At 30.8% G+C, this 20,925-nt stretch overlaps 1 protein-coding gene across 1 annotated transcript; it reads right to left on the reverse strand.

The window, feature by feature from the left end:
• Positions 1-8,956: 8,956 nt before the first annotated feature.
• LOC129298922 (cysteine desulfurase 1, chloroplastic-like) lies at positions 8,957-18,608 on the reverse strand. The gene is made up of 11 exons (XM_054937367.1): positions 18,423-18,608; positions 16,395-16,703; positions 15,829-15,962; positions 15,474-15,633; positions 14,943-15,129; positions 13,849-13,994; positions 13,700-13,772; positions 13,481-13,544; positions 12,259-12,358; positions 10,540-10,698; positions 8,957-9,540 (listed from the first exon to the last, which is right to left on the reverse strand). The coding sequence occupies exons 2-11, from the start codon at positions 16,617-16,619 to the stop codon at positions 9,370-9,372; spliced, it is 1,419 nt and encodes a 472-aa protein (XP_054793342.1). The 5' UTR covers positions 16,620-16,703; positions 18,423-18,608; the 3' UTR covers positions 8,957-9,369.
• Between the last annotated feature and the right edge of the window lie 2,317 nt (positions 18,609-20,925).

Genomic DNA, 20,925 nt, shown 5'->3' on the forward strand with positions numbered 1-20,925 from the left:
TTCTTTTTAAATTTGTGTATTATTTCTTTTTTGGGTGGGACACTTATTAGAGTGTTATCCACCGGCAATAAAAGCAAGCCCCAAATTAGTACTTCTCTTATCCTATTTATAGGGTGAAGAAAAAAAGTATTTTTTTATCCTATTTATTAGTTCACTTTAATAATTATTACGTTGATCTTTAACATTCTTCCTATATTAAATGTTATAATATTTTATTTTAAAAATATGTATATATTCAATAGAAATAAAGTTAAAAACTTATTGAATTTTAAGCAAAGTTAATACGAGATTTAAGATTTTTTTTAATTTTAATAAAAATACTTATAAATATAAATAGTACAGGAGGGAGTGGGCTATATTTTTAATTAGGCTTTCTCGAGCTTTTCAATTTTTTTATTAACTATGTATTATATATGAAATAAGTCAACGCGTTGTGTGAAATGATTTGCAATTTAGAAAAATTATGTTTTAAAAATAAAAAATTAAAGATATCTAATTGTCACTAATGTATCATATTTTGAAAGTAAAATCAATAATTATAACAATAAAATTTATTATACAAATGTAAAAAGTTTAACAGATTGCTATTATGAATTTTTTTTTTTTTAAAAGAGGAATATATCCACCTATGATCCGAAATCCATGGAATTTATGTGTAATAAACCTTCTAATAATGATATTTAAAACTAATTTGTTATTTATATGGAAAATATCATTGACTTTTTTTTTTGCAGTACATGAAATATCATTGACTTTAAGCCTTAATTAGCTAGCCGTAAATAATAATGATTTTCGCCATGTTAGTGGTAGCTCCGAAAGAGGACATTAGTTCATTGAGATATGCACTAATCTTGGGATGATGCTACTTGATGTCTTTCAGAAACTTAATACCAAAATAAGAAATGGCATGTAGGTTTGATGGTTTGTTTGAGGAACTAGAACGAGACAATTAGCGTAAGAGGTAAAACCAATAATTTCTCTCGCTGATTCTCGTCATCATAGTGAAGAGGAGGGCTCGATTCTAGTTCTCTGCGTTCCATGAAACCTGATTCGATTTGTTCGTCAAATTGTAAGAACATTATATACTCTTTTCGTTCAATAGTATAAAGCATTTTCATCCGAATCATATTCTCTGAATTATTAGTTAATCATCTTTAAATTATATATTTTTATATTTATTCTTATATAATAGAATATCACAATGAGAAAACCTCTATAATTAGTAATTGCACATGTACTTAAGAGTACTTTTAGAAAAAATTCATTATTAAAGATTAATAAGTACCATGTACTCTAAACTATTACGTAAATAATATCATGAACCATAAACTCTTAAAATGTGTAAAAAATTTTCTCAATTTCTAATTTTATCTTTAATTTCTTATTTTTTTATTTAAAAAATTATTTATAATGAAATAAACTATTATGGAGATAATATATTTATTCTGATAAAGTACTAATTTTTATCTTGTATAAAAAGAGTGCTAATTTTTAATTCAACCTTAAGTCTTGTATGTAAAAATTAAAGTAAAAAGAGATCGAGGAAGTTGCAAAATAACCAAAAATGGAGAGCCAGATGCGCCACTAGGCCCATCCTTCCATAAGGAAGGTCCTCACATTCACATTGGTGACGATTTTTGTGTGGGGACCGGGGCATGAATGAAAGGTATAAAATAATATATTAAGTGAGAGCTATTTCCAATTAAATCTGTGAATATTTGAAGGGAGAATTTCATTCAAGGCCATCAAAATGAACTTGTTTGCTGTTAGGGCACAAAACATTCTAAAAATGCACTACAAGTGTAAGGTCCTTCAATAGAGCTGTCAATTAGGGTCAGCCCGGTCCTAAAGGGCCGGCCCTTGAAAGGCCAGGGCCTAAACGGGCTGGCCCTAATAAGCCCGATTGTATATCAGGGTTTCATTTTTTAAGGCCCGGCCCTAGCCCTCAGGGCTAAAGGGCCAGCCCTCAGGGCCTCGGCCCTATTTTTTTAAAATTATTTTTTCAATTAAAAATTATAAAAAATATATTTATAATCATAAAAAAAGTTATTATTCATAAAATTAAGTTTAAGAAAATAAATTTAAATCAATTTACACCACAACAATAAAGAAAACTAAAATATTTAGGTCTAATATCAAATAGTAACATCAAAGTGAATACCAATAAAAATTAAACTTAATTAATATTATCAGCTAAATCTTAATAAATAAATGATGGATGGATGAATGCATTTAATATGTTCATTTCTTTGAGTTATGTATTTAATTTTTTATTTTTTTATATTATAATTTTAAAAAAAATTATAAACGGGCCTAAAAGGGCTGGCCCTGGCCCTAAAGGGCCGGCCCTTTTATTTTCGGGCCTAAAAGGGCCAGCCTTTTTAGGCCCGATTTACCTTTTTAAAAATAAAATAGAAGCCCGGCCCTTAATTTTTTCGGGCCTAAAAGGGCCGGCCCTACGGACTCGGCCCTAATTGACGGCTCTATGACCTTCAATGTATTTAAATTTTTAGATTTTAATTGCCAAAATGCCCTTGCCACTATTTTTTCTTTTAAAAAAAAAAGGTGTTCTTGTTGCCAGAGCTTCGGTGCTGGAAACTACGATCAAACCTAGTAAAATGTACCAAAGGGATTTGAGCCCTTAACCCCTTAGTTGTTCAAAAGGAATATCACCACTAAACGATGCAGTGAATATCTTTAGTTATATATTACAAAATATAATATAATATATATATATATATATATTATGTAATTTGTTTTCAAGCATTTATGTGAGTTGTTGTTAATTATAGACATATTATTGTTCATATTCAAATAATCACTTGTAAATATTGAAACATGACTTATTCATATATAAAAAAGTTATCAATTTTTAAAACTCAACTTGTTCAAATTTTTTAACACTTTATTCCTTTTATCAATATTTTTTAACAACTTGTTCAAACATTTTCATGAGCTTTATTTAATCATGAATGCGTTGTTGTTCGTATCCGAACAATTACTTGTAAATATACATAAAAAAGTTGTAAACTTTAAAAAATCTAACTTGTTCAATGTACAACTTGTCATAACTTTTTTTAATGTATAAACAAGTTATGTTTGAATATTTACAAATAATTATTTAGACATGAATATTAACAATGAAGCCATGGAAATGTATGAAAAAATAAATTTATAATATATTTGTTTTATTTAGCATAATATTAATAACTTGTCAATATTAAATACACAAGTTATTAAAAAAATTGAATAAGTTGAGTTTTAAGTTATTGTTGAGATAGGAACAATAATACATTTATAATTAACAACCACTCATATAGATACTTGAAAACAAGTTATAATATATTTTGTAATATATATTAACTAAGGGTTGTTGGTGGTGGTTCACCGATGATATTTTTTTTAAACAATCAAGGGATCAAGGGTTCAAATGTCCCCTACCACATTTGACGATGTTTAACTATTGAAGTTTTAGTTGCTAGCGGTAGCGGTCTGGCCACCAGTGGTGGAAGCCTCCCCGGCAGTGACTGATCTCTGGCAACCGGCACTAAAAAAAGATTCAGATGCATTTGTGTCATTTCACTAAGAAGCTGTTAATTGCAATTAAGACCCTTGAGCTTGTAGAATAATTTCATATTATATTGGACTCTCTTTGTGAATATATTAGTTTTGATGCCCTTTAATGAGAATCTCCCTCATTCAAATTTGACCCTATAGTATTATTAAATAGTTGCATATCATAAAATGATTACCACACTTTAAGAATGCATGCATCCTTTATATGCTTGTGTTGGGTTATTCACTAATAGTAGATCAAGTTTAGAAGTAAGCCCACGTTAAAGCATATGGCCTTATGAAAATATTGAGAAAGTCTCCGCGTCATTATGTGCTATGAAGTTAGGCCTCTTGAATGTAATATTTCGTCACTTGATTTTGAATCTTGGGAGGGAATAGTTATCATCATGCAGGCTCGGAACTATGCCACACGCATGGGAGTGGAGAAGCATATGGGTTGCATGAAACTCCTTCATCTCTGCGTATTTACTGTGAAGCAAGAACTGAATTTATGTAACTCCGTTCATCTGCTTAAATATAACCCACAGGTATGTTCCTCTATAACATACATGTGAACGTATTTTTTTGGAGTCAAATCGAACTTTGTTGTTTAATGAAATGTGGTTTTGATATCCCGGCTTTTTTATTTTTTTTGGAAGAAAAATGTTTCCGTAACGCGATGCACGCAATTGTGTGTCTTGTAAACATCCTATCCGGCCAAAATTAATCCTCAAATTAAGCCACTAATTAATTGCTTAATTTTCGGAGCTTATATTGTTTTATATATACATATGAACACGTCAGTTTTCATTGCTTTAAGCATAAGATAAATGCGTTCATAATACTAGGATTAATATTTAAAATTCAATGGGCTAAGATGGACAAGAATTCGTAAAATTAATTTTAGAGTTACTTAAATAATTCAAATCTAGGTCAAGATAATATAATGTAATATTATAGAATATATAAAAAATGCTACGAACATAGTTCGGGAAAAATATTGAAAAAAGCCCATGAGGGAAAGTGGCTTTAGCTTTTTTCTACTTCCATCGATCCATTTTTCATTTAACATTTTAAGATAGTATAATTTAACTTCTATTTTGAAAATAAATAAAAATTATTATTATGCACTCCACCATACTAAGCAATTAGAATTTGACCGACCGCAATCAAAAACTATTGTGGTGAACCCACTGCTCTAGTAGCGGTTTGTAAAAAACCACAGGCAAAATCTCTCATATGCCTATAATTAATGTACTTATTAAATGTGAGAGATAAGAAAACTTTTAATCCTTTAAATTTGTCTAACTTATTGACTTAGTCCCTCAAAATTAATTTGTATTAATTTAACCTCTTATATTTTCTTAAATTATATCACATTAGTCTTTAAAGCTTTTTTTATAACAAGGGAAATATTACATAACAGAACTAATGTCATGCTACAAAATAGAAACTAAAGCCTGAGGAGGCGATAATAAAGGGGAAAAACCAGCCACACAAGACAACGCTTGCTTAGCGAGCACATCAACGGCTTTAAATAAATTCTAAAATTAATCTAGTGTACAAGTTAGTCTAAAATTAGTTTATAAATCTTTATTAATATAATATCTTACATTGTGTTTTGTTCTCTTTTATTTTTCAAAATTTCTCAGTATGTTTTTCCTACTTACATAATTACATTTCTTTTCATTAATTTATATAGTTATCATCAATAATTCGTTATTTATGTTAATATATTTTAATAGTGTTATCTTTTCTTTAAATAAGGATCAAATTGATACACCTGAGATAAACTTAAGAGATCAAATCAATAAAAATTTAAAAGACTAAAAATTTCATTACCTTTTAAGTGTAATTCTGGTTAAAGTTTGCTGCCGTACATGGTTTTGGAATCTTAATAACAGCTAGTTAAGCCACAGCTCTGAGTACTCATGTTTATCGTGTGGTGTTATAATTAACTGCTTAAATTGACCAAAGTGGTACGAAACTTGGCACACATGCTGTTGTTAGTAATGATTGGATATTGTTATGGTTAATTTGACGGAGCCTCAATTATCATGTGATTCATTAGATCATTTTTTTCCTATAAGACTTTTTAGAAAATAATTAAATATAAAAATTCGATGGGTTTAATGAGCTCTCACGTACTTTTTTTTTTCCTCTAGTGCAATTATATATTTTTTTTAATTAAAGGAGTGGGCATTAATGACTTAAAGTTGCAAGCAGGATTAAACTTGTGACCTTTCACTTATAAAGGAGTTTTCATACTATGAGGTTACAAGGCCATTGACTAGTGCAATTATATTTAATAATAGATAATAGATTTTTGTCCTTAATTTATCTTAAGTGTTAATGCTTAAACTATTAAATTGAGAACAAAACATTTTTCGTGTACTTAAAACATCATTCAAGAATTTCAATGGGCCTTAATTTATTTAGTTTTGATGAGAAGTCAAAGGGCTTTTAGGCGTCTTCTATTTTAACCACCGCGCACAAGTTTCGAAAATCATTCCCAAAAAGTCAAATAAATTGATTGTCAAAAACTCAAAACTTTAGAAAAGCTCTTAATTACGAAACGCATAACAGTAGTATAAACTATAAGCGCACCATCAAAGTAAAAAGGTAGGTTTGATAAATAAAACAAAGAATATCATGTGCGTCAAGAACAGAGAACTTATATACTCAAAAGAGATATGACTTAAATTAAAAGCGAGAATATTGGTATGTAAGAATATTCAAGGTAACTACGTATATGGTTAATAGGTCGAGGTTCATGCATTTTGATTAATATTTGACGCGTCGAAGATGGATTAGGTCAAATGTAGGATAACGAGTTGAACGTGGGAAGCAATAACAAGAAGCACATGTTTAATGATTGAATTTCTTTGAACCTATGGAAACTTGATCAACAAAATCCATATTGCTCTTTTATTTTCTTGCAAGGTAAGCATGGGATTGGATTTGGATTCACAATGAGTCATTTTAGTCATTCATTTCGTTCGCATTGTGAGTTGCAAATATATATAATAACTGAGACATGTTATCATTTTTTTTTCCTTGAATCAACTAATTAATAATAATTCAAAATTAAATTTGGATATGATCACTATGTGAAACTTGAGAAGATGCAATTCTTGAATCGGTCACTCTTCTCTTGATTGAATGAGTCGGTGACTCTACATGCCCATGTGTGACTAACGCTTATTTTTCTTGTTTTCTCTTAAAGGATAATCAAACTTTTAATCTCTAAAGTTTGTATTAGTTATTAATTTAATTTTTATTGATAATTAGGTTTATTAAATATGTTTCAATTATCAATTTAATTTTTTTTATATTAAAAGGACGTAACACTATTAAAATTTATTGATATGGATAATAGAATATTAATAGTAACACTGCTACAAAAAAGAGTATATTAGAACCGTTTAATATATGGCTATTATATATTTGTAAAACAAATATTAGATGATTATAAGAATCTTCTAATTTTTGGAACTCAATATTGGTCGATTCTTAACTTTAACAACGTCCCAACATCCAAAGATGGGATACAATGAATGTGGACATTGGAGGGGAGGCCATATTGTTGATTAATGAAAAAAGTGACTATTTAGATAAGGTAAAAAAGGCTCAAGAATTTTGAAAAGCAACAAAAATCAATGCAATCTAATAGATTATATTAATAAAAATCAAGCTAATAATTTAATGACTACTTTATTTTCATTTAAACTATATTTATATATATACACACACCTTTGGCCAAAAAGAACTATATGTGTGTGTCAAGTCATCAGCGTACTTTTCAAATTACATTAATTTGAGAGTTAATTCATGTTTTAATAATTAAAGAATTAACATAGATAATTTGAAAGAGGATTAAATAGCTATTTAACTCCTAAACTATAGGTTTAAGACTATCTGGGACTCTAAACTCATTTTTTGTGTAATGTTATTCTTTAACTTTTAAAAATAATGTAATATAACATTTACCATTAATAAAAGTTAATTTTGACTATTAATTGACCCTAAAATAACATAAAATATAGAGCTGAGAGAGAAAAAAAAATTTAGTTTTATTTATAGGGCACTTGCCATTTTTTCAATGCTTATGTTTTTATTTTTGCCCTCATTAAATGCTTCGAATAAAAATATTAATAATGAGATTTAAAAATATTTATTAGAAGTAAAGATGGAAACTTGTTAAATTTTAGGGTTAATGAGCCACTAGGATCTTAAACCCTTACGTGAAAATCACCCTGAACTCTTAAAATATATAAAATAAACTTTAAATTTTTAAATTCATAGCAAAATAAACCCTAATCGTTAACTTTTTTTAATGTCGTTACTGTTCATGTGAGTACTGTAATAGTCAAGGTTAAATTCGTAGGAAAATAAATCCTAAATAGTACTTGCTTGAACAGTAACGATGTTAAAATGTTAACAGTCAGGATTTATTTTGTTATGAATTTAAAAATTTAGGATTTATTTTGCATATCTTAAGATTTTAAGGTCCATGACAATTTTCAAGCAAAAGTTCAGGATCCTATTTGCTAATTAATCCTAAATTTTAAGACAAAGTTAATGAAATTTAAAAGTTTCTTAAGTTCTAGTGAAATATGTTAAAAATAATTTATAAATAGAATTGAAGAGAAAGAGAGACATATAGGTTAGTGTGAAATTTATTGAGTCTACTAAGGTTTGATATCTAGCATTGATTGTGCACTATTTTGAGCCTCAAAGTAGTTAAAGTAACTCTTCTAATCTCATTTCTAATGACCATTGTTTTAAAACATGAATCGAACAATCTGAAGCTATTAACAATTCAATTTAAACTAAAAATTATTTTCATGAATGAGCTAAGTTACACCAAAACGGAGCTGCTTTTGAGCTGGGAACTAGAACAATTTTCAGAAAATAGGACAAGTCTAAATATAATATAAAAATGCTAATTTTTTTAAATAAGATAGGAAAATTTGAAAATTAATCCCTCCTAAAGGCTAACTTCAATTTTGGAATATATAATACAATTTGAAACCATTTTCTAGGGAGACATTAACAATTATAGATACAAAAGCAAATACTTTTAAATATGCTATGACTTGATTTAACCAAAATCCATCCATATTTGATAAATTATAAAATTATAATATTATTAATTTAAAATCATGTTATGTTATTTGATACACAATGTGAATTTATATACATATATATATATTAATATTATATGCATTTAATATTATCTTCTATTTAATTTTGATTCAGTTACTATGTCACCAATTCAACTGTTACTCTAACTAGTTGGACTCCAAAAATCAAGACCTGCTAATTTTTCCCAGTTCACACGCGCGCACCCCACACACACCAGAGCTCATCTAGTAGAGTATAAGTTAGAAACAAAAAAGGTAATGAACATCAACATATTAAAAGTGAGAGAAGAATAAACCGCAAAGATTGCTTGTTTACATCTATATCAGAATCAAGAGTGTAGTTTCAACGGCTTTCAAATTCAAATTTGAGAAGGATTATAAATTTGTGAATGCTATGTTCGGCAACATCAGACTAGTTGGTCAGAGTATGACCCGTTAAAGATCAACCTTAAATAATAAACAAAGATGGATATCAAATTGACCCAAATAGTTCACATGCGTTTCCCAGCTTCATCCAGGCCAACCCTTGTCACTCTACTCTGGTTGGTGAGCCAACAAATCACAATCATGCTTTGGTCCAATCCATAACCACAGAATAAGGCTCTGTTGATTTCTGCTCGATTACACTATACATTTGGTGATTCCCATCTTGATAAGAGGAGAAAGTTTACTTGAATGAATTGAAGAAGCTGACTGTGTCCTTGAGGGCATGAATGAAGCTGTCGATATCTTCCTTCGTGTTGTAGAAGTAGAGACTAGCACGTGCACTCGCATTGACTCCGAGATAACGATGGAGAGGTTGGGCACAATGGTGACCTGACCGAATAGCCACTCCATGCTGGAATGAAATAACATGTCAGTTCAACAAGCGATATTTTCCAAATCGTATTAAAAAAAACTATCACAATTTTATCTGCCTAGTTCATATCATGATAATTCAATATAGAGCTCTATCTTGTTCCCTCCCTTGACATAGAACACTGAATTACATTTTTCACAAATCTTTCAAGTTAGTCCTTCAACATTAAAATGCTTTAAACATTACCTATCCACCAACGCCAGGCCAGATAAGTTGCCGGCATAGAAATTTATGGTTGGTACTGTTAACTCACCAAAGATTGATAGTTTTTTTTTTTGGGAAATTAATCCATAGGTCCATATATTTTATTTTAAATTTTGAATTAAGTCCCCATAATTTATTTTGATTTAATTAAGCCCATATATTTTGATTGATTAAATATGTTAATCTCTAAAAACTAAAATTTTTAAAATTTTCCTTTAAAAAAAAAAAGAAATTAAGAACTTTTATATTTTCATTAAAAGATTATATAAATTTAGAATTAATTACACAATTTTTATAACTCACAATCTATAGAATTAGGTTATGACTTCTAGCTAATTCTTCTATGTATGAATTGTCATAAAAAAATTTAATAAAAATGTAACAATTGTATTAAATCAAATTCTCTTTCCTTTTTCAGGCCAAAAGTATTAAATCAATTTTTTTATAAATTTTAAAAGTATTTTTATTTTGAAAAAATTAATATTTATTAATAATTATAACCTTTGAGGGATTAACATATTTAATTGATCAAACTCTAAGGACTTGATTAAAATAAAATAAACTATAAAGACCTAATTCAAAATTAACAAAAACTAAAAAGAAAGATGGGAAACACACCCCCAAGAAGCATTCTAAAAATTGAGAGACCAAATTGAAAGAAATTACCAGTGGGGGACAAAATAGGAATTCCCACACAGATTATAAACAAAATCTGTGCTGTTATATAAACAGTAGGTTATATATAGATCAAGGAGTTAGTCATCTATTGCTTACCTGTTGATCCAAAAATGTTGCAAGGTCAGTAGGATGTATATTCTCAACATTGAAAGAACAGAGAGCAGCTCTTTGGTATTCATCCGAAGGTGCTGGTCCATAGATGCGAATATTTGGCACAGAAAGCAGGCTTTGGTACAGATATCCACCGAGCTCCATCTATGTAACCAAAGACTATAAACAAAATTTATTGCTGTGCAAATTTTTTTTTTTTTTTTAAATGTCATCTTGAACTATATTTTTATTGAACTTGTAATCATAGAGTTGAAGCAAATTTTCTCCAGAATTAATACATTAGGTCATTTTTCTTATTTCTTTTTACAGAAAACGGAACTTTTGATCGTCAAAGTTTTACCCAATTTACAATGTGGCCCTTGTGTTTTAATTGGTATTAATAATTTGCAATTGTGTTTATTTGAAATGTCAAATAAACAGTCCTCATGCTGTTGTAAATGTCAAATGAAACTTCATCTAAAATTGATTATTCTCACGCTGATACTAATTATGGTATTGGATTTATTTAATTTTTGCTATTTAATTGACATATCAAAGCAAGAGGACCATTTATTTACATTTTGAAACTCTGGTGGGATGAGAGTAATACCAATTAAAAGAAAACAGGGACCAAGTTGCAAAATACGTGAAACTTTAAGGACTAAAGTTATGTTTGCCATTTTATTTAAAATAAACGCAAGTTTTTGACATACAAACATTTTCTACAATCATCATCACCCATAATAAAGTTTCAAACTGTAAAATTTTGCAATGTTAAACATTAAAATATAGAAAACCTCCAGATTCTACTATAAAATTCATTTAGTAATGTAGAAGGTTACTTTAAACATCCTGATTCTAAAATGTATCAAGTTTATCATAATTTGAAAGTCCAAACTAGCATGGGAGGCGCAAATCTGAACGATTCAAATTTAATAATTTTAATTTTAATTTTAATTTTTATATTTATTAAAATAAAATATATAAAAATTATAAAAAAATTAATAAATATGCTCATCAATCTAACAGTCCAAATTTAACACTAAAAATTTAAATTGACTATCTAAATATACTCTGGACAGTGAAAATATGCTATGGACAGAGCAATCAACTTATTAAAAAATTTTAATATTAAATTTGGATCATTTATATTAAATCTAGACTGTTTAAATTGGAAAGCAGATTTATTAAAAATTTTATATATTTTTTATTTTAATAAATATAAAATTAAAATAAAACTTAAAAAACATGAAATCTGAACTGTCCAGATTCAATGAGAGAGGTGCGGAGTAGGCTTCCCTCTGCAACTCCAAAATAGAAGGCAACCCTGTCCTCACCACTTCTCTTGTCAGTCCCTTTCATCCTTACAGAAATTTTTTTGCTCGATTGTTTCACTTATGATGCTATAGTTTTTTATTGAAAATTATTTAAAGCTTTCATTTAACAAGGATAAAGACAAATGTCCTGAAATATAGAAAAATAAATATACCATTTTGCATAACTCTGCATTTCATCTAATTGACATATATGCAATAACAAGATCTAATAATTAAACACCATGCACCAGAAGCTTAAATCAAGATAGAAAATTTGTCAGCATTGACATCGCACTTGCACTCAATTCTTTTAAAAAAAAAAAAAAAAAAAAAGCGGGGACTCCCGCTCATTTCTTACTTCTAAGGAATAATAAAATTGCATTGCAAATCAGATTAAACATTGACTAACCTCATAATCATGAATCTTTTGCATACCAACCCCAGATAAGTAATCAATTGCTGCTCCAAACCCAATGGCTTCACCAATTGCTGGTGTTCCAGCCTCAAATCTAACGACCAGAATGGCCAAATTAATGAGATACAGATAGCAATGCAACCATTATAAATAAGAATCATCAAAATAGAGAAGGGGAAAGCCCATTAGGCATGAGCAATATCCAAGAAACCACGTCCGTCATGAAACCAAACAATAATGCAGTTCAAAGTTCAGTGCTGGTTGGACCGTTGAACCAGATTCAAAAACAAAAACCTCTCCAGAATCAACAATCCCAAAAGAAAAAATGTTAATTTGGCAAAGATGCCGTGGCAGCAATAAGTGTAGACTGCCCAAGTTTCTAGCCTTATACAGTTTTAGTGCCCCCAGCACCCTATTCTCTTCTGTTGGCATTCTAAGGTACAGTTACAAACTTAGATGACGCACGACAGGAATTTGGCATCTAATCTCACATGGCAACTTCTGGAATTCAGTGCCTTTGGAGGCAACTGCGCAGAATTTTCTGAAAACTTAATTATTAATAATTTTACTATGTGAAAGTTTAAATGTAATTAGTGATGCCTTCTAAAATACAAATTCTCATTAAGGTCATCCACTATAACTGACATCGAGATGATTCTTTTGTTAGAAAAAGGGACATAATGTCTCACGCACAGCTTAGGATTTCATAACTCAATCCTGACCCTGTTGAAGGTAAGACTTACAGGTCTACAAAAAATGGGATGATGTAGGAACTTTAGAATCAGCTTAATCATTGATTAATGTAATTGGCTAATTCAAACAACTGCAGACCAGTTTCCATAAAAAACAAAGTCATTATCCGAACCAAATAACAGGGAACTTTAATCAGCTCCAGTTAAAAATGGTGGTTGAGCTGACCTGCCTATCTAGTGAAAGAATAATTGACTTTGAAGAAATAACTTAACAACAAGGAAAGGTTCTGGGATATTTACAAAGGGCTTTCTATTGACTGATATGTATTTTTTGACAATAACTAAATGTTTGAATTAATCACTTCTTATGGGTTTCAAAACATTTTTGCCAGAAACAAAGCAACTGATTTGCTAAGCATGTGATAGTGCAAAGCAATAAGCATAGCTACCAGCTCTGTTCATAGCCGTGCGTTATACATAAGCATAAGATAAACTGAATCAATAGGGGGAAGAAGTTCAAAAACCTGGATGGAGGATCAGCATAAGTCGAATGACTGAGAAATACATCAGAAATCATTTCTCCACCACCTAAAGAAATTATAGAGGTAGCAATGGTAAAATTACCTTCAAAATGAATAGTCTCACTAACCTGGTATCTAAAGCAAAAATAATTCATTTTCTTCCTATTTAAATTTGTTATTAATTTCTGAAACAGAAGATGTATGGAAATTATATTGACTTACCCAAAAATGGAGGCATGGTAGACAATATATCACTTTTACCATACAAGAATCCAATGCCTGTAGGCCCACACATCTGAAATATGTTTGATCATCCAATTATTACATTCATCCTGATGTTTTTTTTTTTTTTTAAATCTAAGAAATCATACCTTGTGTGAAGAAGCAACAAGAAAATCAACATTGAGGTTCTGAACATCAACCACCATGTGTGGAACACTTTGACAGGCATCTACGAGCACTCTGGCTCCAACATCATGTGCCCAATGTGCAATTTCTTCAATTGGAAGGACAGAAGCTACAGAGAAGCAGATAACAAACTAATGAATATTCATCCATATCGGCCCTTCTTTCCAAGAATCAGCAACAGGTGGTACTATTGTGCAAATAAAAATCGATGCAGGCCTCACAACTCACCAGCATCAAAGGAGAGCCTATTTATGTGGATGTCATGTTTACGTTATAGTAATGAACATGCCTTGGAACTTATTTAGCAAGCTTGCATTCTTATTGATAGCATCATGATATCAAGCCCAAGGTGCGTAGCCTAAAGAAAACTATAGCAAAGCCTTTCCATTATACTATAGCAAAACTATAGCAAAATAGAAAACTATAGCAAAACTATAGCACAAGGGTCATTTTTTTCATTCTCAAAACCTTTTTTTTTCCATTATACTACCCTTTCCATTTCATTCCATTCTATATACTGAACAAGCTAAATAGAATTAAGTTTTTTATAGCTTTAGAATTGTGAAACAATCAATTTACAACATTTGGTAAAGTAAATTTACTTTGCAAACTTTATTGCCGGAATGGGGGGAAATCCTTCTGGCTCTGCCAAAAAGGATGTTGGATACAATCCTAAAGCAAGTATTTAATTCCAAACAAGACATTGATCCTTCAAAAAACAAAATAGTTAATAATAAAGGTTGAAATGAAACTTCAAAACCTTCAGCATAAATTCAGCTTGAACATAAGTACTACTTCAGCATGCCCAAACATTCAATGCTCCAGTTTAGCAAGAGAATTTATTAGATACAACACAAGAGCATAAGATATAGTGGGCATTAAACCACAAACCTTTTGGGGGAGATATTAAGTTATTTAATTAATGAAACAGGGGAGTTAATAAGCAGCAAAGAAAAAGTGTAAAAACTTCAAAATTTACCAGAGACATGATAACCTTAATTTAAAGTATGATTAAAAGGTGTGTGTGTGTGTGAGAGAATCAAAATGAAAAACCTACCAAGCACATTTGAAACATGATGGACAACTATTAGTTTTGTCCTCCTCGAGATCATTTCTTTTAACTTATCAATATCAGGAGCTTCATCTTGGTTTAGATCAACAAATTTCAAAACAGCCCCAACTCTTTGAGATACAAGTTGCCAAGGTACAATGGCACTATGATGTTCAGCAACTGTCAGTATGATCTGTGAGAATGGCATACATGATGTCAGATCAAGAATACTTTACAAAAGAGAAAATAGATTTATGATTCACTCCCCAAGGTGAACCATGAAGCCAGATGAAAGTATTTATATCTAAAACATATGCTAGTGCAAGGAGAATATTAAGAAAGTCTTTCATGGATGAAGAGAGGGAATAAAATTGGAGGGGGGGAAAAGAATTCTGAATAAATCCAATATGCTCTGCATTCAACACGAGAGAAAAGATAATGCTCTCTCTAAATATTAAGAAAAATTTTCAAGTTATAATTGAACAATGAAATGAGCTGAGATTTTCATTTTCAAAATTGTAATCAAGCATGACAAACCTCATCTTCTGGCTTTAAATTTGACAAGCCCCAAGAATATGATACTAGATTGATAGCTTCAGTAGCATTTCTAGTAAATATAATCTCTCTTGAATCTGAAGCATTGACAAATGCTGCGACCTTCTTTCTAGCCAATTCATACTCATCTGTGGCTTTTGCACTATATTCATGAGAAATAATAATGCATCATAAAGCAAGTGATCATAATATAATAATTAAAAAAAAAACCACATTTTGAAAGATGCTACAATTTTATTTTTCCACTGTAAATTCATGTCCAAAGGAGGAAAGGAACTGAATTTAAATGTTGCCTTAGAAAGTGCATGTGTGTATCAGTTTCTAACAGGAAAAGCACCTTAAGAAATGAATGCCACGGTGCACATTTGAATTATAAGCTTCGTAATAATTTTGCAAGGTCCTTAAGACACTAGTGGGCTTCTGAGAAGTTGCCCCATTATCCAAGTAAACAAGTTTTGAGCCATTCACTTCCTATACATTGAATTAAAGTATTAGAACTTCATAAGATGTACAAGAACAACACACTCAATTTTTTTTCTCAATGAAAGGAAACATGAGCAGTCAAAACCATAATATACCGCAAATATGCAAAATAGTAATTAAGACCCAAAAAAAAAATACATAGAAAATTATAAAGTAAAAAGGTACAGCCAATCCATAAAAAGATAAGGGACTTACAAAGTTCTCAGCAATTTTGCAGACTGATTAAGGCTAAGCTAATGCCAATATAGATTGATAATGAATTTTAGCATTCAGAAATGTAACTTTGTTTATAGTGCTAATTTAAAAAAAAATGGGAGTAATGAGATAAACTCGTATCATCGCATGATAATTAAACATCGTATCATCAGATATAGACTGCACTTAGGAAAAAACAAAAATTAATCATAAGAAATTACCTACCTGGTGGAGAATGGGGAAGTCAGGTCTGGTAGATTGACCCAGAGAAGAAGAGCCAAGAGCAGGTTTGGCCACTTCTTCATTAACTGTGGATGCACAAACAGAAGGAGAAGAAGACAAACGACGAAATCTAAATCCAATAACTGATGATCTTCCACTATTGATAGAGCAGCAGCAAACGGGGCTTGAAATTTTGAAAGATGGAAGCTTTGGAGCCAAAACTTCCATTAGTGAACTCCCAACAAGAAAGTGAACTATTTTGCCCAACTAATATATATTGAGCTCGTGGGAGCGCAAATGCTGTTTTTATATCTGGGGAACAAGTAAAAGTTAGCATTACAAAGGATTTGAAGCATGCACTTGGAAGATCAACCACATCTAAATATTTTACACAGGCAAGCTTCATAGAGTGAGAGAAATAGAGGATTTGGAAGCTGATGCAAAACAATGCTGGGACTAACCTGCCACCACATAACAGGAAGAAGATGCCAAAGTAGAGGGAACACATCAATCTGCTCCTATGGTCATTTTATATTCAATTTCTCTTTTCAATCAACTCAACACACTAACAACTTTAAACTAGATCCAGTCATAGCCTTTCCCTATCTCACTGGATATCCTCCTTTGTCCAAGTTCTCCCACAGTTACAGCCACGCAATTTGGTTAGAGACCATGTCGGTAAAGAACTACAAATATTTAATCTATACTATAGTCTAGACATGATAAAAAAGATAAAAGTTTCCGGACACCAAATACTTCACTCCCTCTCTTTTAATTGCTATCTGCTATTGACCTAGACAGCATAGATACGAATGCAGTCAACCTGAGAATATTAAAAGCGGCCATGTATAATTTACATTATCATGCCATGCCTGATAAAGAATGTCAAGCGAGTGTTGGCCACAAACTTCTCATTTTTTAAGTGTCAAGCTTGTATAATTTTTTAAGTGGCCACAAACATTGCTTATTCACAGTAGTCAGCTTATCCTTCCATGATTTGTATCATGGGATAGGTCCAACATTTGGTTATTGGAAAGACATAAGCCTGATAAAAAGCATTAACTTAATTAGTACAAGAGGAAACCAAAAAAGAAGAAACCATAGCCTATCTTTCATCATTCGCTGCCTCAAACAAAAGGTGGGGAATGACCAAAGATGCACTAGTGGATTAACATATATATATATATATATATATTACAAAGCCACTCATGTTCGTTTGTTCAAAACAATTCAAATATCTATGCCTTCACCAGTCAGAAAGGAACTAGTAGGTTAGCATCATGTTAACGCACACTGGTGATGGATTTAAAGGTAAAAGAACTGCAGAAAACTACAGAGCTATCTCAAATTGTTCCAGTATTATATTTAACATGTGGTGATGATATTTGTTGCCTGCTTAACCATTTACACAATGAAGATAAAATGTTCTCTCACATTCAGAATCTAGACCATCAGTTGCGCGAGGAAAGGAACATATTTCTCGATCATATTCAGAAAATTTATATCAATCCATAAAGATCCACAATTTTTTTCCAGCATGAAGACCGATAGAAGCTATACATGCATTATCAGGAAGACCAATTTTTCTCCCAATTGCGTGCTGATATGAATCATCGCCACCTGACGATATTTTTACTAGAGCTGGAAGAGAGTAGAAGAGAGATTGACAAGAGAAAGGAGTTGCATTGAATAGATACAATATGCAGCAACAGAGAACAACAAACCCGATATGGTGACTTTTAAAAACACGTATGAATCGAAATCAAGACCTTTCACGAAGGAAAAAAAAAGGTAAAATAAAATAAACAAGATATGCTTCCTCAAGTTTGTAATGAGAGATGGAACGAAACACCCAAATGAGGATATCTGATCCTCTGTCGAGCTCTATTGTCCCTCTCTCTCTACTGAAATTTCTAAATGTGCTAAAACAATGAAACTTGCATCAACCCACAGAAAACATTCACAGCTTCGCAATTCCCATCAATATAGGTGATAGAGAACGACACAGGTGATAGAGAAAAAAAGTCACACCTGTGGCAATGGTGACAGCAACTAGAGCGGCCACGGCACCGTGGACGGCGACGGCGGAAAAGGCTGGAGGTCAACTCTGGCGCGACAGGAACGAAAGTGTGGAGGAGAGCTGCTTCACGAATGATGCGAGGTTTAATCTGGGAAGGGGTATTTTGGTTTATCATATTGTAGCATCGGCGGATTAGTACCGCTGCATTTTTGGTTTGGCTTCTCACCCTTTCTTTTCACCCACTTTCCTTTTGGAAGGAATTTCAGTTAAGGGTTACGAGACTTAATTATCAGGGTGAATATCTTTACTTATTAATTTATTAATTATAATAAATTAATAAGTAAAATTATCAATTTAACAATTGATGATGTTATTACTTATAATTAAATAACTAACGTCAAGTTTTATATAATTATTAATATGTCAACTCATATAATTTATAACTCATAATAATAAATTAATAAATGAAACAAGAAAATTAATAATTAGTAATTCTGCATAACAAATGAAAAGTATTTTAATTTTTTTATTATTAAAATTATTTTAACATCTATTTTCTTTATTAAACTGAAATTTTAAAATTTTGTAATACGCACCAATACTTAAGTCTTTTTCATGATCTTTAATTAAAATTCTCCCTTTTTTTTTACTTTCCATCTCAATCCTTAAACCCATGTTCATTCCTCAAATCCATTTTTGAAAGTTGAACACAATGATGTTTGATAAAATTAATTATTTATTTTTTAATTATAATCCTAAATTTTGAATTGTAATTTAGATAAAAGGGTAAAAAATACAAATTTAGTCTTAAACTATTTTTTGAGAGTCATCGATGTAACATTTTAGATTTTCAAATTAGTAATTATTAGTATTTCTAAGAGTATTTTGATTAATTTAGATAAATTATTGATTAAAGACGTTTATGGAAAACTAATATAGTTTTTGAATTCTTTGACAACCTTAGGAGAATGCTAGATCGATGTTTGAGTGGGCCATGATACAGAAAAGAGTTTAAATTTTTGGTGGGACTCTTCGTATCCATGTGCAACGGCAGGTGTATCCATACGCCGCAACGTACGTGCAAAATAAGTACTTGTTAAACGCAAAAAATAGATCAAAAATTAGAAAACAAAAGAGAGATATTGTGAGAGGGCGACAGAAACCGACCAGGGTTTGCTAGGGCACTATCTTTAGGCCACATTGGAAGCATTTGGAGTTTGAATCATTATTGGGTAAGTTCCACATTCCCTCTTCTCCCTCTTTATGCAAAAATCTGGACTAGTGGGGTGATGAGGGTTTGATTTCAGTTTTCTTAGGTTTAAACCAAGCTCATTAATTTATTTAAGGTATTAGGGAGTTAAATCAAGTATTTAATCTTAGGCTTATGAGTTTTATGGTAATTTTAAATTTTTGTTAAGGGTTTGAATGAACCCTAAACATAATCTGAAGGTTTTGAGATAATGTGAGGAATTGACTAGTAATTTTGGTGTATTGAGATGTTTAATAGGATGGTTAGAGTGTTTGAAAATGGTTAATGTAGTTAAATAAAGAATTTAGGTGTTATAGGTATTTAGAACCTCATGAATTTGAGGTTATCTAAAGTGATAATTAATAAATATCACTTGATTGTGTAAATTAAGTGTTGCTCGAGCTTATCATGCATATAGAAAGTGTGAAGCTAACGTTGAGCCATGTTAATCCTTTTGTGTGATAAAGGGTTAAGGTAATGAAATAATTTACTCTATTTGATTGTATTGCTTAACTGTTTGTAAGTAAATATGTTAAATTTATTACTTGAGAATTGAAAACCTTGCATATTATGAAATGTGGTTTTGTGCATGAAAAACTATTTACAAATGATGAGAATGGTAAAAATTTATATGGACTGATTGAAAAATTTGAAATGTGTATGTGTTTATATATGAGTGTGAATGTAATAATGTTAGGGGTGAGAATTCACCTGTAGAAAAGAGTAGTGAAAATTCATACGGTATGTATTTCTTTACTGCCTAGTGAGGAACGGTGTTGGAAATTTTCTCCTTAGTATCCATGCGGGATACCGCGCTGGAGAGTGACGCTCCTTAGCATCAGTTATGTAGTGTTGGAGTAACGACACCCTGATTCGTGTGTGATATGGGGAAACCATAGTTTAAAAATGGGATAGGACGCCTTTAGTCAAATGATTTTACCATTGGATGTGAGCTTAGACCATTATGGATGTGCACTTGATCCAAAAGCCTATAGTTTCGATCAAGGTGATATAGAGAATTGGATGATAGAATGATTATATTAGTGATAAATTATTTGTTAGAAAAGAGTATGTTATAATATGCTAAAAGTACATTTTGGAGTTTAATAGCTTTACTTTCTTATGGTTGTGCATGTTAATTAATAGTAGTAAATTATTCTATTACTAATATGTTTATCTCACACCGTGGTTATATTTTACAAGTGAGAGCTTCGATAGGGGAAAGGGAAAGGAAGGGTGATTGAAGAGTGAAGAGCATTATTGTA

This window comes from Prosopis cineraria, unplaced genomic scaffold (genome assembly GCF_029017545.1).
Source record: "Prosopis cineraria cultivar Desert tree isolate PC_DT_omini unplaced genomic scaffold, ASM2901754v1 PC963, whole genome shotgun sequence".
Taxonomy (NCBI): Eukaryota; Viridiplantae; Streptophyta; class Magnoliopsida; order Fabales; family Fabaceae; genus Prosopis; species Prosopis cineraria.